The sequence below is a fragment of the Lampris incognitus genome, chromosome 1 (genome assembly GCF_029633865.1).
Source record: "Lampris incognitus isolate fLamInc1 chromosome 1, fLamInc1.hap2, whole genome shotgun sequence".
Taxonomy (NCBI): Eukaryota; Metazoa; Chordata; class Actinopteri; order Lampriformes; family Lampridae; genus Lampris; species Lampris incognitus.
The window spans coordinates 1,647,946-1,670,670 of NC_079211.1; the positions used below are offsets into that span (position 1 = coordinate 1,647,946).

Genomic DNA, 22,725 nt, shown 5'->3' on the forward strand with positions numbered 1-22,725 from the left:
CACTGTATTGTTTGTAAGGGTGGGGGTACCTGCAGTCACTGTATTGTTTGTAAGGGTGGGGTACCTGCAGTCACTGTATTGTTTATAAGGGTGGGGACACCTGTAGTCACTGTATTGTTTGTAAGGGTGGGGACACCTGTAGTCACTGTATTGTTTGTAAGGGTGGGGACACCTGCAGTCACTGTATTGTTTGTAAGGGTGGGGGTACCTGCAGTCACTGTATTGTTTGTAAGGGTGGGGTACCTGCAGTCACTGTATTGTTTATAAGGGTGGGGACACCTGTAGTCACTGTATTGTTTGTAAGGGTGGGGTACCTGCAGTCACTGTATTGTTTATAAGGGTGGGGGTACCTGCAGTCACTGTATTGTTTGTAAGGGAGGGGTACCTGCAGTCACTGTATTGTTTATAAGGGTGGGGGTACCTGTAGTCACTGTATTGTTTGTAAGGGTGGGGACACCTGCAGTCGCTGTATTGTTTGTAAGGGTGGGGACACCTGCAGTCACTGTATTGTTTGTAAGGGTGGGGACACCTGCAGTCACTGTATTGTTTGTAAGGGTGGGGGTACCTGCAGTCACTGTATTGTGTATAAGGGTGGAGACACCTGCAGTCACTGTATTGTGTATAAGGGTGGGGGTACCTGCAGTCACTGTATTGTTTATAAGGGTGGGGGTACCTGCAGTCACTGTATTGTGTATAAGGGTGGGGGTACCTGCAGTCACTGTATTGTTTATAAGGGTGGGGACACCTGCAGTCACTGTATTGTTTGTAAGGGTGGGGACACCTGTAGTCCCTGTATTGTTTGTAAGGGTGGGGGTACCTGCAGTCACTGTATTGTTTGTAAGGGTGGGGACACCTGCAGTCACTGTATTGTGTATAAGGGTGGGGGTACCTGTAGTCACTGTATTGTTTGTAAGGGTGGGGACACCTGCAGTCACTGTATTGTTTGTAAGGGTGGGGACACCTGCAGTCACTGTATTGTTTGTAAGGGTGGGGGTACCTGCAGTCACTGTATTGTGTATAAGGGTGGGGACACCTGTAGTCACTGTATTGTTTATAAGGGTGGGGTACATGCAGTCACTGTATTGTGTATAAGGGTGGGGACACCTGCAGTCACTGTATTGTTTGTAAGGGTGGGGACACCTGCAGTCACTGTATTGTTTATAAGGGTGGGGGTACCTGTAGTCACTGTATTGTTTGTAAAGGTGGGGACACCTGCAGTCACTGTATTGTTTGTAAGGGTGGGGACACCTGCAGTCACTGTATTGTTTGTAAGGGTGGGGGTATCTGCAGTCACTGTATTGTTTGTAAGGGTGGGGGTACCTGCAGTCACTGTATTGTTTATAAGGGTGGGGACACCTGCAGTCACTGTATTGTTTGTAAGGGTGGGGGTACCTGCAGTCACTGTATTGTTTGTAAGGGTGGGGGTACCTGCAGTCACTGTATTGTTTGTAAGGGTGGGGGTACCTGCAGTCACTGTATTGTGTATAAGGGTGGGGACACCTGTAGTCACTGTATTGTTTGTAAGGGTGGGGGTACCTGCAGTCACTGTATTGTGTATAAGGGTGGGGTACCTGCAGTCACTGTATTGTTTGTAAGGGTGGGGACACCTGCAGTCACTGTATTGTGTATAAGGGTGGGGACACCTGTAGTCACTGTATTGTGTATAAGGGTGGGGACACCTGTAGTCCCTGTATTGTGTATAAGGGTGGGGACACCTGCAGTCACTGTATTGTTTGTAAGGGTGAAGGAGGTGTGTATGTGAGGGCTGCATGAGTTCTTCAACACTGACATCTATACACCAGCCTTCGTTTATGTGTAAGCAGAGTGCGCCTCCCCTTTTTCTCCTGTTAGCTCCGTTTGTCGGTCGGCTCAGGGGAGTTGGAGCTGCGGCAGATGGAGTGAGCTGTCTGGAATTTCCTCAGCAAGCCAGGCTTCAGTGAGGCACAGGGCAGCAGATCTGGGAAGATCCATGTGTGTTCTGTTGAGCAGCAGCAGGTCGTCCATCTTGTTGGCCAGAGAGTGGACATGGTCCAGGTGGACTGATGGGAGCATGGTTGTGAATCCCTGCTGTCCCAGTTTAAAGAGTGCTCCGGCTCACTTCCCCCGTCGTCTGCTCCAGCGAGGCCTATACAGAGCTGCTGCTGCTGCTCCTCCAACTAAAAGCTCAGTAAAGCTTTCCAGTTCACTAAAAAGGTTTGACCAGTTGCTAGTCGAAGGTTTAAAAGTTCTTCCCCGCTGCAGGTGGTCAGAGTCAGCTGGAAACTAAACAAATAAACCCACAGGAAAGGCAGCAGAGAGAGCAGAGCGGAGGAGGCTGGCTGCAGCGCCATCTTGGTGTAATCCTGATGTGTTTCTCATCATTTCCATGGAATTTCATTTCACTGTAAAGCTTTTTAGAGCTTTTTGAGTTTTCCAAGAACAGCCCTCATACTTTGCCCTCTAAAGAAAATACCGGGATGATGGGCGTGGTTACTTCCTGGTAGTAACAAAAGACATTCAAGAGCAAATGCCATAAACAACAGTTACATACAGATACAATTCAATACTGAATATGGCTCACAGATCCTGCTGACCATGTGTGTGTTTACTTTACATTTATCCTGAAAGCACAACTTTATCTATCTATCTATCTATCTATCTATCTATCTATCTATCTATCTATCTATCTATCTATCTATCTATCTATCTATCTATCTGTCTGTTTGTTTGTTTGTTTGTTTGTTTATTTATTTTACCTTTATTCACCCAGGCTCACACACTGAGCACGTCTGTGCTTTCTCAGCAGCACTCTGCTGCACACTCACTGTTCCACACAGGCACACCCGGGAGCTGCCCAGCACCGCCGGCCTTCACTGGTGGCCCCTGGCCAGCTCCACTGCCGACCAGCGCCACTGGAGCAGCTCCACAGGAGCAGCTGGTTGGGGGTTAAGTGCCTTGTTCAAGAGCACATCAGCTGTGGGTATTAAGGGAGGGGAGAGCACCGGTCACCCCCCCCCCCCGGCCTGCATTTTCTTGCCAGTCCGGGGATCAAATCGGTGACCTTGCAGTCATAAGCCTGCTTCTTTAAACTTTAGGCCATGGCTGCCTCAGATCCTGTAGGCTCCTAAATCCTTACAAGTCCTTGTCCTCACTTTTTTCTCCTTGTGTGGAGGGGCGTGTGTACTTACCCAGGAACTTTGTGATTTGCTCCATTGGTTGACGTCCCTGCAGCTACTTGACCGTCTTCACCAACAGCAATCATCCCTGGTGCAATAAGAGCATCCACACTACTGTGATGATATGTTCTATTCACTACATGTCATGTGGGTCACAGTAACCTCCAGCTAGGACCAGTTTGACCTCTTCTCACTAAGTGCCATGTTTACTGAGGACGTGTTTGACACTGGGCCAGAGCCGCCTCACACATTGAACCAAATTTCACACTTCAAGATGATTCTTTTCCATCGGATGTCAGTGGTCCAAAGCATAGTTAATGAAAGTACTACCAGTGCCATACTGACCAACATGTGATCCAAACTAACATCTGAACCAGTAACTGTACACTTCCCTTCCTATCTTCAGAAACATGGTTATAGGATTAAATAATATTTCATTCTCTTTATTTTAGCCTAATTTGTGAGAATGATTAAACATGTAGATAAAGTAATATTGGTGTAATGGAAAGGATAATCATGGAATTTTACACAGTGTTGATATATATATCATGAAGCTCAGTGGCGCCGGCAGCCATAATCCTGTACGCACCATGCGTACATTGTTTTTATGATTTTGCTCGTTTTTTTGCCACTCACGCCGTTTGACGCAAATACATCTGAAGGCCGATGATTGCTGTTAATGTCACTGGCTAATAGCACACAGTGCGTACAGGATCACGGCTGCCGGCACCACTGTATCAGCTGACCACCGCTGGACTCAGCTTTACCACGGTGTCTGATGGGACAAGTGAACAGGAGTGTTAACCATGTCCTTTAAACAACAGCTCCCCCTAGTGTGTCAGTCAGACTGTGTCCATGACTGTCCATCATCTATGACTTCTCTGTTGTGCTGGCCGGTAGTTTATGGATGTTACTACTGCCTACGGTAAGTATAGGCTGCTACTTCCTGTAGGCTGAACCAGGAAGTAGATCAGGAAATCATCCACCACTGATCATACTGGACATTTCAGATAACTTTTAACTTTGGTTTCCACTTCCAAATATGTAGTTTAGATAAGTGGACTTGTTGAACTGTGTCTTGCTGCTCCTGTCCAGTTGTCTCATAACACACCGCGGTAAAGTTGAGTCCAGCAGTGGTCCCGTGTCCAACATCTACTGAATGAAGCTGGTGAGTAACATGAGAGCATAACTGATATGTACTATATGATGGAAAAAAATCCAGGTGTAAAACACTGCAATGATCCTTTAAAGTGGAAGTAGACAACCCCCCCCCCACCTAGCGTTTTTGTTTACGCCACTGTCGCAAAGCCAACCGGATCACTTTCTGTTAATGGGCAGCCTGGTTGCTGTCCAAAGCAAGAAACAAGCGTAAGAATCTCCATTTGAACGAGAAACCCCGCTACGATGAAGGCTGAGTAAAACTTCCGGCGGTATGAATAAGGCCGGTTGTGTTACTTACTGATCCAGTACAAAGAATGCCAACAGAATGTCGGTTTGGAACCCTCTCTAGTCCCGGGGCTCTCTCCAGCTAGTGAATGCCCGTCCGAGATTCACTCTTGTTTTACCTCGTCTTCTTTCACTCTCCCTCTTCACCTTCTTTGCCTCCTCCGTCAACTGTGTTCTTTTTCTTTCGTCAGGCAGTGTTCTCAGTTATTTCGGTTGTTTCACCATCTGCCATTGCCTGCTACTGGGTGGTTGATGCACTTCCTGTGCCGTAAATTGATTTGTTGGGAAAAATCATGCCCAGTGGCAGACAGGACTGCATAGTGAAGGCGAGGCTCACAGAGAACTAAGTAAACGATGGTGTCACATTCTACAGCCATTACACTCTGAGGGCGGCATGGTGGCGCAGTGGTTAGCGCGGTCGCTTCACAGCAAGAAGGTCCTGGGTTCGAGCCTCGGGGTAGTCCAACCTTGGGGGTCGTCCCGGGTCGTCCTCTTTGTGGAGTTTGCATGTTCTCCCGTGTCTGTGTGGGTTTCCTCCGGGGGCTCCGGTTTCCTCCCACAGTCCAAAGACCTGTAGGTCAGGTGACTCAAAGACATGTAGGTGAGGTGACTCACCGTACTAAATTGTCCCTAGGTGTGTGTGTGTGATAGCCTGGCGGCCTGTCCAGGTTGTCTCCCCACCTGCCACCCAATGACTGCTGGGATAGGCTCCAGCTTCTGCGCAACCCTGAGAGCAGGGTAAGTGGTTCGGGTAATGGATGGATTGCACTCTGCTATCAACACTTACTTCACAATGATACATTAAAGAAAACAAGTTGTCTACTTCCACTTTAATGAAGCTTGCTATGTTCAGATACAACCTACCTATGGTATCATGGGAGTGTATGTTAGTGAGCCGTGGCCTCCTGCTCGGCTCCGGTGTTGCTGTGGGTTTGTAGGGTCCACAGTACTTGGAAGGATCCGGAATTACATTCTGTTGACAGCAGGGAGAAATGTTCAGTGATGTCATTGTTTACCCTGCTGCCCATCCTCAGACTTCAGCAGTGTAAGAGATATCAGCAGATATCCCAACAACTGTTCTAACATGACGAGGAGGAGTGACAAGAGGTAAACCACTGCCAAGTGTGTCATTTAAATGGCAAACCCTGGTAAACAAATGGAAACCTGAAGAGGTGCTGTCGGTGTCGTGTTGTGATTGTAGTCACTGTCATTTTATCCTGTAGCAAAATAAAGAGCTCATTTAGACTCACGTCTGACTACCAAAGCACCTTCCACAGTGATATGGGCTCAGAAACGCATCTCAGGCGAGTGTGATGGACACAAGTGTCCAGGAGCAAGATGGCCTTCATGTTACTTACAGTTAGAATGAACCTCATACAACTTGATTCCAGTTTTGTTCCCCCTTCCAAATATGCCAAATTAGATTGTTGAGTAATTTAGGTGTAAACACAAAATCACATAAACACATAGCTTTTCAACTGTGATCTGGGAAAGTCTCATATGTGGTCCTAGATCAGACCCATATACGATATGCAGCTATGGCCACTTTACAGACAATGGGCCCAATTGTGATGTTTTGCTCACATGTGCCACAGATCAGATATGCACTATGGCCATCTGATCAGGAAACAAGCACATGGACTCACGTCTGACCAGGAAACAAGCACATGGACTCACATCTGATCAGGAAACAAGCACATGGACTCACATCTGTCCAGGAAACAAGCACATGGACTCACTTCTGATCAGGAAACAAGCACATGGACTCACATCTGATCAGGAAACAAGCACATGGACTCACTTCTGACCAGGAAACAAGCACATGGACTCACATATGATCAGGAAACAAGCACATGGACTCATGTCTGACCAGGAAACAAGCACAGACTCACATATGATCAGGAAACAAGCACATGGACTCACTTCTTACCAGGAAACAAGCACATGGACTCAGTTCTGACCAGGAAACAAGCACATGGACTCACATATGATCAGGAAACAAGCACATGGACTCACTTCTGACCAGGAAACAAGCACATGGACTCACATATGATCAGGAAACAAGCACATGGACTCACATATGATCAGGAAACAAGCACATGGACTCACATATGATCAGGAAACAAGCACATGGACTCACTTCTGACCAGGTAACAAGCACATGGACTCATGTCTGACCAGGAAACAAGCACATGGACTCAGTTCTGACCAGGAAACAAGCACATGGACTCACTTCTGACCAGGAAACAAGCACATGGGCTCACTTCTGACCGGGAAACAAGTACATGGACTCAGTTCCGACCAGTAAACAAGCATATGGACTCATGTCTGACCAGGAAACAAGCACATGGACTCACTTCTGACCAGGAAACATGCACATGGACTCACTTCTGACCAGGAAACAAGCACATGGACTCATGTCTGACCAGGAAACAAGCAAATAGACTGACATATGATCAGGAAACAAGCACATGGACTCACTTCTGACCAGGAAACATGCACATGGACTCACTTCTGACCAGGTAACAAGCATGTGGACTCAGTTCTGACCAGGAAACAAGCACATGGACTCACGTCTGACCAGGAAACAAGCACATGGACTCACATCTGACCAGGAAACAAGCACATGGACTCATGTCTGACCAGGAAACAAGCACATGGACTCACTTCTGACCAGGAAACAAGCACACAGACTCACATATAATCAGGAAACCAGCACATGGACTCACATCTGACCAGGAAACAAGCACATGGACTCAGTTCTGACCAGGAAACAAGCACATGGACTCACGTCTAACCAGGAAACAAGCACATGGACTCACGTCTGACCAGGAAACAAGCACATGGACTCACTTCTGACCAGGAAAAAAGCATATGCACTCACTTCTGACCAGGAAACAAGCACATGGACCCACTTCTGACCCGGAAACAAGCACATGGACTCACATCTGTCCAGGAAACAAGCACACAGACTGACATATGGTCAGGAAACAAGCACAGACTCACATATGATCAGGAAACAAGCACATGGACTCATGTCTGACCAGGAAACAAGCACAGACTCACATATGATCAGGAAACAAGCACATGGACTCACGTCTGACCAGGCAACAAGCACATGGACTCACCTCTGACCAGAAAACAAGCACATGGACTCACATCTGTCCGGGAAACAAGCACATGGACTCACATCTGTCCAGGAAACAAGCACATGGACTCATGTCTGACCAGGAAACAAGCACATAGACTCACATATGATCAGGAAACAAGCACATGGACTCACTTCTGACCAGGAAACATGCACATGGACTCACTTCTTACCAGGTAACAAGCATTTGGACTCAGTTCTGACCAGGAAACAAGCACATGGACTCATGTCTGACCAGGAAACAAGCACATGGACTCACATCTGATCGGGAAACAAGCACATGGACTCACATCTGTCCAGGAAACAAGCACACGGACTCACTTCTGACCAGGAAACAAGCACACAGACTCACATATAATCAGGAAACCAGCACATGGACTCACATCTGACCAGGAAACAAGCACATGGACTCACGTCTAACCAGGAAACAAGCACATGGACTCACGTCTGACCAGGAAACAAGCATATGCACTCACTTCTGACCAGGAAACAAGCATATGCACTCACTTCTGACCAGGAAACAAGCACATGGACCCACTTCTGACCAGGAAACAAGCCCATGGACTCACATCTGTCCAGGAAACAAGCACATGGACTCACATCTGACTAGGAAACAAGCACATGGACTCACGTCTGTCCAGGAAACATGCACATGGACTCACTTCTGACCAGGAAACAAGCACATGGACTCATGTCTGACCAGGAAACAAGCACATAGACTCACATATGATCAGGAAACAAGCACATGGACTCACTTCTGACCAGGAAACATGCACATGCACTCACTTCTTACCAGGTAACAAGCATGTGGACTCAGTTCTGACCAGGAAACAAGCACATGGACTCACGTCTGACCAGGAAACAAGCACATGGACTCACATCTGACCAGGAAACAAGCACATGGACTCATGTCTGACCAGGAAACAAGCACATGGACTCACTTCTGACCAGGAAACAAGCACACAGACTCACATATAATCAGGAAACCAGCACATGAACTCACATCTGACCAGGAAACAAGCACATGGACTCAGTTCTGACCAGGAAACAAGCACATGGACTCACGTCTAACCAGGAAACAAGCACATGGACTCACGTCTGACCAGGAAACAAGCACATGGACTCACTTCTGACCAGGAAAAAAGCATATGCACTCACTTCTGACCAGGAAACAAGCACATGGACTCACTTCTGACCAGGAAAAAAGCACATGGACTCACATCTGTCCAGGAAACAAGCGAATGGACTCGCATCTGTCCAGGAAACAAGCACACAGACTCACATTTGGTCAAGAAACAAGCACAGACTCACATATGATCAGGAAACAAGCACATGGACTCATGTCTGACCAGGAAACAAGCACAGACTCACATATGATCAGGAAACAAGCAGATGGACTCACGTCTGACCAGGCAACAAGCACATGGACTCACCTCTGACCAGAAAACAAGCACATGGACTCACATCTGTCCAGGAAACAAGCACATGGACTCACATCTGTCCAGGAAACAAGCACATGGACTCATGTCTGACCAGGAAACAAGCACATAGACTCACTTCTGACCAGGAAACATGCACATGGACTCACTTCTGACCAGGTAACAAGCATGTGGACTCAGTTCTGACCAGGAAACAAGCACATGGACTCACGTCTGACCAGGAAACAAGCACATGGACTCACATCTGACCGGGAAACAAGCACATGGACTCATGTCTGACCAGGAAACAAGCACATGGACTCACTTCTGACCAGGAAACAAGCACACAGACTCACATATAATCAGGAAACCAGCACATGGACTCACATCTGACCAGGAAACAAGCACATGGACTCAGTTCTGACCAGGAAACAAGCACATGGACTCACGTCTAACCAGGAAACAAGCACATGGACTCACGTCTGACCAGGAAACAAGCATATGCACTCACTTCTGACCAGGAAACAAGCATATGCACTCACTTCTGACCAGGAAACAAGCACATGGACCCACTTCTGACCAGGAAACAAGCACATGGACTCACATCTGTCCAGGAAACAAGCACATGGACTCACATCTGACTAGGAAACAAGCACATGGACTCACATCTGTCCAGGAAACAAGCACATGGACTCACATATGGTCAGGAAACAAGCACAGACTCACATATGATCAGGAAACAAGCACATGGACTCATGTCTGACCAGGAAACAAGCACAGACTCACATATGATCAGGAAACAAGCACATGGACTCACGTCTGACCAGGCAACAAGCACATGGACTCACCTCTGACCAGAAAACAAGCACATGGACTCACGTCTGATCAGGCAACAAGCACATGGACTCACGTCTGACCAGAAAACTAGCACATGGAATCACATCTGGTTTTGACCAATTCATTTATGGACATAGGAATCTGATATCTGCCGGCTTGGTTGGGCGTCCCTACAGACACAATTGGGCGTGTCTGCGGGTGGGAAACCGGATGTGGGTATGTGTCCTGGTCACTGCACTAGCGCCTCCTCTGGTCGGTCGAAGCGCCTGTTCGAGGGGGAGCGGGACATGGGGGGGAATAGCGTGATCCTCCCACGTGCTACGTCCCCCTGGTGAAACTCCTCACTGTCAGGCTGGTGACTCCACATGTACTGGAGGAGACATGTAGTAGTCTGCAGCCCTCCCTGGATCAGCAGAGGGGGTGGAGCAGAGACTGGGATGGCTTGGAAGAGTGGGGTAATTTGCATACAATTGGGGAGAAAAGGGGGGGAAAGAATAAAAAAAAACAAAAAACAGGATTTTTGTAAAGCAGTCAGACTAGAGTACAGTACTGCTACCTGCAGGTTGTGTTGTTAAATGCAGGGCTGCTGCAGGTGATGTTGCTGAGGTCCATTTCACACTGGGGATCAACCAGAACGCCTTTCAGACTTATCTACAAAGAGCATGTGTGCAGTCACCTTCTGCAGGGCTTTCATTATGCCATCGATACGAGCAGGGCGGCTTCTTCATGAGGGCATTGATGCATTGTTCATAAAGCCATGTCTGTTTTATTCAAACTTGTATGAAGGTGAGTGTGAGACCTCTGAAAACACTGCCTTTAATTTTAAGAATACGGGTAAAGTTTCTCACCGGTGACCTTAGTACCCATTTCAGTTGTTCAAAGAAATCTGTCAGGCAGTTAATTGTTTTTCCAGGCAAAAAAGGAGTATCAATATATATCTGCCAGTTTAAAACAGGAGCACTGTGAATCCTGACTGGATTCCCTTACAGCACCACCTAAAACTGAATATGTTTTGTATCACTGGAGGAGCTCTGCTCTCAATTCGGGTGTACATTTTAAAATGGATTACGGACACACTGAACTCATACATGTGAAAAATAAGTTAAATATTTGTAGTCCTATTGTAACCTATGAGAGGGAGGACAGTGGAAGGGTGAGGATGCAAGGAATAGAGGTGACGAAGGTGGATGAGTTTAAATGCTTGGGGTCAACTGGTCCAAAGTAATGGGGAGTGCAGTAGAGAGGTGAAGAAGAGAGTGCAGGCAGGGTGGAGTGGGTGGAGAAGAGCGTCAGGAGTGATTTGTGACAGAAGGGACGAGCAAGAGTTAAAGGGAAGGTTTACAACATGGTGGTGAGACCAGCTATGTTGTATGGTTTGGAGACAGTGGCACTGATGAAAAGACAGGAGGAGGAGCTGGAGGTGGCAGAGAGAAGATGATAAGATTTTCACTGGGAGTGATGAAGAAGGACAGGATTAGGAAGGAGTATATTAGAGGGGCAACTCAGGTTGGACGGTTTGGAGACAAAGCAAGAGAGACAACATTGAGATGGTGTGGACATGTGTGGAGGAGAGATGCTGGGTATATTGGGAGAAGGATGCTGAATATGGAGCTGCCAGGGAAGAGGAGAAGAGGAAGGCCAAAGAGGAGGTTTATGGATGTGGTGAGGGAGGACATGCAGGTGGCTGGTGTGACACAGGAAGATGCAGAGGACAGGAAGAGATGGAGACGGATGATCTGCTGTGGCGACCCCTAACGGGAGCAGCCGGAAATAGTAGTAGTAGTAGTAGTAGTAGCAGTAGTAGTAGTAGAACTAGTAGTAGGAGTAGTAGGAGTAGTCCTATTGTATCCTATATTCAAGGCTCAGCGTTTCCGGTTTTTACCGATTTCCACTGAAAAATACCCAGATTTTTTAAAATGAGCAGATCGGTTTAAACTGATTTTCACCCGGATTTTATGTTTCCACAGATCCAAAAGTCGTTTCTGTTCGTGCGAGGTTATGTAACAGTGTCCTCTTGTGGCGAAACTCAGCATGCTGGATGGCTTTGAAAAATAAAAACCGAAAAGGCTGAGCCTTGCCTATATTAGATCCTGTGGTTTCTGGGTGTCAACCACAGGACTGACAGTTGTTTGTGGGTTTATACCTTTCCATCAAACTGGTCCTCGTGCATTTTTTGTACTTTGCAAATAAAATGAATCTGAGGTAGGGTAGTTATAGTGTTAAAGTGGAGGTTGTGTTGACAAATGTCATGGTTCAAATCCCACATCTAGTGATGAGATGCCCATGGGCAAGTGAGGCTGAGGTGTGTTGGGCACGTCAGGTGTACCAGATGTAAATGTATGCAGTTCAGCACAACATCTTTTATTTATTTATCTAACATGTATTTCAGCATCTCTGATATATTCTCTGCACCACTGCACTTTATCACCTCTTATTTCACCTGTATCAGTCAGTCCTTGTGTATATATGTGGAGATTGTTGTGTTGTAGTGTTGTTACTCTATGTTAAGTACACTGAGAGAGCCACGACACCAGAGTCACATTCCATGTAGTGCAGACCTACATGGCCAATAAACATGATTCTGACTTTTTTTTCTTTTTTGTTTTGTGGATTTTCCCCCCTTTTTCTCCCAAGTTGTAATTGCCCAATTACCCCACTCTTCCGAGCCGTCCTAGTCTCTGCTCCACCCCTTCTGCTGATCTGGGGAGGGCTGCAAACTACCACATGCCTCCTCTGATACATGTGGAGTCACGAGCCGCTTCTTTTCACCTGACAGTGAGGAGTTTCACCTGGGGGACGTAGCGCGTGGGAGGATCACACTATTCCCACCAGTTCCCCTTCCCCCCTGAACAGGCGCACCGACTGACCAGAGGAGACGCTAGTGCAGCAACCAAGACACATACCCACACCTGGTTTCTCACCTGCAGACACGGCCAATTGTGTCTGTAGGGCCGCCCGATCGAGCCGGAGGCAACACGGGGATTCGAACCGGCGATCCCCGTGTTGGTAGGCAAAGGGATGGACTGCTATGCTACCTGGACGCCACGTGATTCTGATTCTGGTATAAATTAAACAGGGCTTTGATGAAATGTCACCATATTCCCACACACCTTCTCCTGGGCAGATGAAGGTAAAATCATCTATTTCTGGATTTTATCGGAGCGGAGCAGGTGGCTAAAGCCGTGCAGGAAATGACCACTTCCACAGAAACGACCTCTGTGCAGACTACCTGTCATCTGCTCCATTTATCATCAGTGTTTGTGAGTTGCAGGCCTGTAGCTAACAAGCAAAGCAAGGGGGAAGAGGAGGCACAAAGCGAGGTACACAAAGCAAGGGGGAAGAGGAGGCACAAAGCGAGGCACAAAGCAAGGTGGAAGAGGAGGCACAAAGCGAGGAGGAAGAGGAGGCACAAAGCGAGGGGGAAGAGGAGGTACAAAGCAAGGTGGAAGAGGAGGAACAAAGCGAGGGGGAAGAAGAGGCACAAAGCGAGGAGGAAGAGGAGGTACAAAGCAAGGGGGAAGAGGAGGCACAAAGCGAGGGGGAAGAGGAGGAACAAAGCGAGGGGGAAGAGGAGGCACAAAGCGAGGAGGAAGAGGAGGCACAAAGCGAGGGGGAAGAGGAGGTACAAAGCAAGGGGGAAGAGGAGGCACAAAGCGAGGGGGAAGAGGAGGCACAAAGCGAGGAGGAAGAGGAGGCACAAAGCAAGGGGGAAGAGAAGGTACAAAGCAAGGGGGAAGAGGAGGCACAAAGCGAGGGGGAAGAAGAGGCACAAAGCGAGGGGGAAGAGGAGGCACAAAGCACGGGGGAAGAGGAGGCACAAAGCGAGGAGGAAGAGGAGGCACAAAGCGAGGGGGAAGAGGAGGCACAAAGCAAGGGGGAAGAGGAGGCACAAAGCGAGGCACAAAGCAAGGTGGAAGAGGAGGCACAAAGCGAGGCACAAAGCAAGGTGGAAGAGGAGGCACAAAGCAAGGGGGAAGAGGAGGCACAAAGCAAGGGGGAAGAGGAGGCACAAAGCGAGGAGGAAGAGGAGGCACAAAGCGAGGGGGAAGAGGAGGTACAAAGCAAGGTGGAAGAGGAGGAACAAAGCGAGGGGGAAGAAGAGGCACAAAGCGAGGAGGAAGAGGAGGCACAAAGCAAGGGGGAAGAGGAGGCACAAAGCGAGGGGGAAGAGGAGGCACAAAGCGAGGGGGAAGAGGAGGCACAAAGCGAGGAGGAAGAGGAGGCACAAAGCGAGGGGGAAGAGGAGGTACAAAGCAAGGGGGAAGAGGAGGCACAAAGCGAGGGGGAAGAGGAGGCACAAAGCGAGGAGGAAGAGGAGGCACAAAGCAAGGGGGAAGAGAAGGTACAAAGCAAGGGGGAAGAGGAGGCACAAAGCGAGGGGGAAGAAGAGGCACAAAGCGAGGGGGAAGAGGAGGCACAAAGCACGGGGGAAGAGGAGGCACAAAGCGAGGAGGAAGAGGAGGCACAAAGCGAGGGGGAAGAGGAGGCACAAAGCAAGGGGGAAGAGGAGGCACAAAGCGAGGAGGAAGAGGAGGCACAAAGCAAGGGGGAAGAGGAGGTACAAAGCAAGGGGGAAGAGGAGGCACAAAGCGAGGGGGAAGAAGAGGCACAAAGCGAGGGGGAAGAGGAGGCACAAAGCACGGGGGAAGAGGAGGCACAAAGCGAGGAGGAAGAGGAGGCACAAAGCGAGGGGGAAGAGGAGGTACAAAGCAAGGGGGAAGAGGAGGCACAAAGCGAGGGGGAAGAAGAGGCACAAAGCGAGGGGGAAGAGGAGGCACAAAGCGAGGAGGAAGAGGAGGCACAAAGCGAGGGGGAAGAGGAGGCACAAAGCGAGGGGGAAGAGGAGGTACAAAGCAAGGGGGAAGAGGAGGCACAAAGCAAGGGGGAAGAAGAGGCACAAAGCGAGGGGGAAGAGGAGGCACAAAGTGAGGGGGAAGAGGAGGCACATAGTGAGGGGGAAGAGGAGGCACAAAGCGAGGGGGAAGAGGAGGCACAAAGCAAGGGGGAAGAGGAGGCACAAAGCGAGGGGGAAGAGGAGGCACAAAGTGAGGGGGAAGAGGAGGCACATAGTGAGGGGGAAGAGGAGGCACAAAGCGAGGGGGAAGAGGAGGCACACCTTACGGTAATTGGGTTGGCAGTTGCCCTTCAGCCACTGGGTGAAAATGTTCATGGACTTGTTGGTAGTCAGATCCTCTGGAATGAAGCCCATACTTTCAGCAAACGCAGTCGCTGTCAACAGAAGAGAAGCCACAGCACAAAGTCAAGTCACACATTTTACTTCTGACTTGATTCCGAGCTTCAGAAAAGACAAACAGTCAGAGGAGGGTCAGGAGCTAGAGGACAACTTGAGATTTCAAATCCAGTCATTTTATTCACAGGACACTGGAGGAAAAATTCTCTATCTGTCCTTCAGCTTTTGTAAAAATGCTTGCTGTTATGTACGGTAAACTACCTGTGTTCTCTAAGAAAACCATCATCCTTTAACAACCATGTTTCCCTTCATCCTCTAACAGCCATGTTTCCCATCATCCTCTAACAACCACGTTTCCCATCATCCTCTAACAACCACGTTTCCCATCATCCTCTAACAACCACGTTTCCCATCATCCTCTAACAACCACGTTTCCCATCATCCTCTAACAACCACGTTTCCCTTCATCCTCTAACAACCACGTTTCCCTTCATCCTCTAACAACCACGTTTCCCTTCATCCTCTAACAACCACGTTTCCCATCATCCTCTAACAACCACGTTTCCCTTCATCCTTTAACAACCATGTTTCCCTTCATCCTCTAACAACCACGTTTCCCTTCATCCTCTAACAACCACGTTTCCCTTCATCCTTTAACAACCATTTTTCCCTTCATCCTCTAACAGCCATGTTTCCCATAATCCTCTAACAACCACGTTTCCCATCATCCTCTAACAACCACGTTTCCCTTCATCCTCTAACAACCACGTTTCCCTTCATCCTCTAACAACCATGTTTCCCCACATTGTGCCCGTAGCCAGTACTATGTATTATTCTCTTACATCTGATACAAGTCATGAGTAACGTGTCATAATTAAAAGTAAAACTTGGTACCAGAAGTCACAGTAACATGTCATAATTAAAAGTAAAACCTGGTACCAGAAGTCACAGTAACATATCATAATTAAAAGTAAAACCTGGTACCAGAAGTCACAGTAACATGTCATAATTAAAAGTAAAACCTGGTACCAGAAGTCACAGTAACATGTCATAATTAAAAGTAAAACCTGGTACCAGAAGTCACAGTAACATGTCATAATTAAAAGTAAAACCTGGTACCAGAAGTCACAGTAACATGTCATAATTAAAAGTAAAACCTGGTACCAGAAGTCACAGTAACATGTCATAATTAAAAGTAAAACCTGGTACCAGAAGTCACAGTAACATGTCATAATTAAAAGTAAAACTTGGTACCAGAAGTCACAGTAACATGTCATAATTAAAAGTAAAACCTGGTACCAGAAGTCACAGTAACGTGTCATAATTAAAAGTAAAACTAGGTACCAGAAGTCACAGTAACATGTCATAATTAAAAGTAAAACCTGGTACCAGAAGTCACAGTAACATGTCATAATTAAAAGTAAAACTTGGTACCAGAAGTCACAGTAACATGTCATAATTAAAAGTAAAACCTGGTACCAGAAGTCACAGTAACGTGTCATAATTAAAAGTAAAACCTGGTACCAGAAGTCACAGTAACATGTCATAATTAAAAGTAAAACCTGGTACCAGAAGTCACAGTAACATGTCATAATTAAAAGTAAAACCTGGTACCAGAAGTCACAGTAACATGTCATAATTAAAAGTAAAACCTGGTACCAGAAGTCACAGTAACATGTCATAATTAAAAGTAAAACCTGGTACCAGAAGTCACAGTAACATGTCATAATTAAAAGTAAAACCTGGTACCAGAAGTCACAGTAACATGTCATAATTAAAAGTAAAACTTGGTACCAGAAGTCACAGTAACATGTCATAATTAAAAGTAAAACCTGGTACCAGAAGTCACAGTAACATGTCATAATTAAAAGTAAAACCTGGTACCAGAAGTCACAGTAATATGTCATAATTAAAAGTAAAACCTGGTACCAGAAGTCACAGTAATATGTCATAATTAAAGGTAAAACTTGGTACCAGAAGTCACAGTAACATGTCATAATTAAAGTAAAACTTGATACCAGAAGTCACAGTAACATGTCATAATTAAAAGTAAAACCTGGTACCAGAAGTCACAGTAACAAGTCGTAATTAAAAGTAAAATTTGGCACCAGAAGTCACAGTAACATATCATAATTAAAAGTAAAACCCGGTACCAGAAGTCACAGTAACATGTCATAATTAAAAGTAAAACCTGGTACCAGAAGTCAGAGTAACATGTCATAATTAAAAGTAAAACCTGGTACCAGATGTCACAGTAATATGTCATAATTAAAAGTAAAACCTGGTACCAGAAGTCACAGTAACATGTCATAATTAAAAGTAAAACCTGGTACCAGAAGTCACAGTAACATGTCATAATTAAAAGTAAAACCTGGTACCAGAAGTCACAGTAACATGTCATAATTAAAAGTAAAACATGGTACCAGAAGTCACAGTAACATGTCATAATTAAAAGTAAAACCTGGTACCACAAGTCACAGTAACATGTCATAATTAAAAGTAAAACCTGGTACCAGAAGTCACAGTAACATATCATAATTAAAAGTAAAACTTGGTACCAGAAGTCACAGTAACATGTCATAATTAAAAGTAAGACTTGGTACCAGAAGTCACAGTAACATGTCATAATTAAAAGTAAAACCTGGCACCAGAAGTCACAGTAACATGTCATAATTAAAATTAAAACTTGGTACCAGAAGTCATCGTAATATGTCATAATTAAAAGTAAAACCTGGCAAAATAAGTCAGAGTAACATGTCATAATCAAAAGTAAAACTTGGTACCAGAAGTCACAGTAACATGTCATAATTAAAAGTAAGACTTGGTACCAGAAGTCACAGTAACATATCATAATTAAAAGTAAAACCTGGCACCAGAAGTCACAGTAACATGTCATAATTAAAATTAAAAATTGGTACCAGAAGTCATAGTAATATGTCATAATTAAAAGTAAAACCTGGTACCAGAAGTCACAGTAACATGTCATAATTAAAAGTAAAACTTGGTACCGGAAGTCACAGTAACATATCATAATTAAAAGTAAAACTTGGTACCAGAAGTCACAGTAACATGTCATAATTAAAAGTAAAACCTGGTACCAGAAGTCACAGTAACATGTCATAATTAAAGTAAAACCTGGTACCAGAAGTCACAGTAATATGTCATAATTAAAAGTAAAACCTGGTACCAGAAGTCATGAGTAACATATCATAATTAAAAGTAAAACCTGGTACCAGAAGTCACAGTAACATGTCATAATTAAAAGTAAAACCTGGTACCAGAAGTCACAGCAACATATCATAATTACAAGTAAAACCTGGTACCAGAAGTCACAGTAATATGTCATAATTAAAAGTAAAACCTGGTACCAGAAGTCACATTAACATGTCATAATTAAAAGTAAAACCTGGTACCAGAAGTCACAGTAATATGTCATAATTAAAAGTAAAACCTGGTACCAGAAGTCACAGTAATATGTCATAATTAAAAGTAAAACCTGGTACCAGAAGTCACATTAACATGTCATAATTAAAAGTAAAACCTGGTACCAGAAGTCACAGTAACATGTCATAATTAAAAGTAAAACCTGGTACCAGAAGTCACAGTAACATGTCATAATTAAAAGTAAAACCTGGTACCAGAAGTCACAGTAATGTGTCATAATTAAAAGTAAAACTTGATACCAGAAGTCACAGTAACATGTCATAATTAAAAGTAAAACCTGGTACCAGAAGTCACAGTAACAAGTCGTAATTAAAAGTAAAATTTGGCACCAGAAGTCACAGTAACATATCATAATTAAAAGTAAAACCCGGTACCAGAAGTCACAGTAACATGTCATAATTAAAAGTAAAACCCGGTACCAGAAGTCACAGTAACATGTCATAATTAAAAGTAAAACCCGGTACCAGAAGTCACAGTAATATGTCATAATTAAAAGTAAAACCTGGTACCAGAGGTCACAGTAACATGTCATAATTAAAGTAAAACCTGGCACCATAAGTCACAGTAATATGTCATAATTAAAACTAAAACTTGGTACCAGAAGTCACAGTAACGTGTCATAATTAAAAGTAAAACTTGGTACCAGAAGTCACAGTAACATGTCATAATTAAAAGTAAAACCTGGTACCAGAAGTCACAGTAATATGTCATAATTAAAAGTAAAACCTGGTACCAGAAGTCACAGTAATATGTCATACTTAAAATTAAAACCCGGTACCAGAAGTCACAGTAATATGTCATAATTAAAAGTAAAACCTGGTACCAGAAGTCACAGTAATATGTCATAATTAAAAGTAAAACCTGGTACCAGAAGTCACAGTAACATGTCATAATTAAAAGTAAAACCTGGTACCAGAAGTCACAGTAATATGTCATAATTAAAAGTAAAACTTGGTACCAGAAGTCACAGTAATATGTCATAATTAAAAGTAAAACCTGGTACCAGAAGTCACAGTAATATTTCCTAATTAAAAGTAAAACCTGGTACCAAAAGTCACAGTAATATGCAGAGGTGGAAAGTAACGAAATACATTTACTCACGTTACTGTATTGAATACTTTTTTTGTGTATTTTGTATTTTTTAAGTACAATTTAAAATCGGTATTTTGTATTTTACTTGAGTACGTTTTGACTCAAGTATTGTACTTAGTTACTTTATAAATCCTATCCGTTACTGAGTAAAAATAACAATTCAACCTACAGGGGAAAAATACGCGCCAGAACCATAGACAGTAAACCAATGGCCAGAACCAACAGTGACAAATGATGATGTGATTAGCACTGGCGCGTGAACATAGAGGGCGCGCGCGGACAAGCTAGGTTAGTGGGGCGCGAAGTTTTTAGTTTCTAGTGCTAGAATGGAGGTCGACAAAGCAGGCACGGCCAGCGGTCGCGGTCCAGAAGACCCGGACCTAGAAATAATAGATGAAGCTCAAGCTGAAACATCGAAGTCTGTAGAACTAGATGCAGAAAAAATCCTTGGCCACATTTGGAAGATTTCTTTTTGTTCAAGCGTAGGAAAGGCAACAGCATCATCATGCAGTGCAAGATGTGCCTCCCAGCAGTGAAGTACCTGTCTGCTTTCAACAACTCCACTTCAAATCTGCAGAAGCATGTTTTGGTAAGTATTTCTGCTGTCTCATTAGTAGTTTTATTTAATATAGCCAACCCAGGCTCACCCCATTTCGTGGGCATTTTTATGCTAGCACCTGCAACCATTGACAGTAGAAGAAACCCACAGCTAGCCAGCACATTCTAATTAGCTGCTATGCTAACATAATCAAACGTGACACATCATTAAGTACCAAATGAACTCGCTCCAGCCGACAATCCGCATGTTTATTGTACTTCAAACAGATACAAAACGCGTAATGTATATTTGCAGTCTGTTTAAGTCTTTAGGACATTGGCTAAATTTGCATAACAGCTAGCCCCTGGTACTTGAATGTGTAAAGGCTAGCTGTTAGTTGCCAGTAGTCTTGAGTGGACTCGGGGAAATTAGCCTTGGTTAAATTTAGCTGCTATGAATAGTCGGTGTTACCCCGTCGAAATTGCCACGGGTTTCAATGTGATTGTGTCTTTGAATTTACAGTCAAATCAAATGTATCAACTGTGTTAACAGAGAGGGTTGTAGTGTGAGGCACTTTGCCTAACCAACATTACAGGGCACTCAGCGCTCCTCCACAATAGGCGGGGAGCTAAGGGGCCTTACCGTCTGACCATGCTGAACATGTTAACAAATGTTAACATTTAAAATTTTGGGTTGCTTTTCATGTTTCAGGTACTCAATGCATTTCAATGTAATTCCCTCCACTGGAAATGCGTTACAATTACAGGAACATGACTCTCCATGAGCAAGGGGAAAGTGTGACATCTGTCTTTGCAAGTTTAATCACATCTAGTGATAAATGTATGGTTTCAGTGGTATTATTGGCTTTCTCTTAATAATAAAGGCCAAAATGTAAAGTCTTTCTACTCGATTTACAAGGCAAATCAAGTAGAAAGACTTTAAATTTTGGTCTCTACTATTATGGAAAGCCAATAATACCACTGAAACCATACATTTTCCAAAAGCTTGTGTCCTCTAGATGTGATTAAACATGCAGAGACAGATGTCACACCTTCCCCTTGCTCGTGGAGAGCCAATGGAGGGAAATACATTGAAATGCATTGAGTACCTGAAACATGACGTGCAACCCAAAATTTTCAATGTTAACATTTATTAACATGTTCAGCATGGTCAGACCTTTCAAAAAAAGTTGGTTTCGTTCGATTGTAAGGAGGGTGCACGACTGCACGGTAAGGCCTCGTAGCTCCCCGCCTACTAGGCAGACCCAGAAAAGATTGTTTTGACTCCTTCATATCGACGACAAGGGATTAGATCACTAGTAGGCGATTGTTGCTCTGTGTGCATGCAAGCAGCTATGATGATTACACATGCATTGATATGTCTCCTTCCTCTGTATCATAATACTGGTAGGCTATAGAAACACATTGGCTTTTGATGTTGATTTGAAATCTCAATTTTAGCATTCAAATCCAAATCATTGATTTTGTTGGGAAGGGTGCAGCATTGTAATGCCCTCTGGATTGTGGCATATTGTGCTTAATACAATGTAATAGACAAAATGTGATGACTAAAGAAATAGAAAACTTTTATTTATCAAAGTTTTAATTTCAGTGTGTTTAATAAGCACCACATTGATTCCTCTACTGATAATACCCTTTTCTGTTTTTTCACAGAGGAAACATCCATCGAAACAGTTGGCTTTTAGCCGAGCAAAGCCAGGGAAGCGAACCCACCAAGCAAATCCACCAAGTCCAAGCAAGCAAACAAATATAAAAGATGCCATGACAGTGGGAGGCAACCGCCGTGTGCCACAAGGCAAGATCGACAAGATCATCATTAGGCTAATATGTGAGGGCCTTCATACATTTAGTTTGGTTGAACAACCTGCGTTCAAAGAACTTTTGACAACGCTAAATCCACAATGCAAGGTCATTTCCAGGCCCACTGTCCGGACAAGATTAGAGGCATCTGCCATTCAGATGAAGAAGAATGTCATGTCCCATCTCAGTAAAGTGAGCTACATTGCCACCACTACAGATTGTTGGACTGCACACCAGCAAAGTTTTATTGGGGTGACGGGTCATTGGGTGGATGAAGAAACCTTTGAGAGGAGATCAGCTGCGCTTGCATGTAAGAGGTTAAGTATAGAATTAGGGGCAAAGTGGTGAGAACCACAACAGATAGTGGCTCAAACTTCGTTAAAGCTTTTAGTGTCTTCGGAGAACAGAGCCAGTCTGAGGATGCAGAATCAGATGCTGAGTCGGACAGAGATTCAATTGATGATGAGCCCACAGCCAACTACCTGGACACATTCAGCATCCTGGAGCAAGATAATGGCCTGGAGTACCAACTTCCTACACACCAAAGGTGTGCATGCCATCTTCTCAACTTAGTTACCACAACAGATGCTGAGATAGCAGAAAAGAAGATGGACACATACAAGAGACTATCACGTG

At 44.9% G+C, this 22,725-nt stretch overlaps 1 protein-coding gene across 2 annotated transcripts in view; it reads right to left on the minus strand.

Moving 5' to 3' along the window:
- aga (aspartylglucosaminidase) overlaps positions 1-22,725 on the minus strand; it is a 63,021-nt gene that overhangs the window by 23,162 nt on the left and 17,134 nt on the right. For both annotated transcript variants that reach the window (XR_008810581.1, XM_056284386.1), the window contains exons 4-6: positions 15,121-15,233; positions 5,466-5,574; positions 3,168-3,243 (exon numbers count right to left, since the gene is read on the minus strand). Coding sequence is in view for 1 of the 2 variants with exons in the window: in XM_056284386.1 (XP_056140361.1) it covers positions 3,168-3,243; positions 5,466-5,574; positions 15,121-15,233 (298 nt within the window). In the remaining variant the exon portion in view is untranslated. The remainder of the gene's footprint in view (positions 1-3,167; positions 3,244-5,465; positions 5,575-15,120; positions 15,234-22,725) is intronic.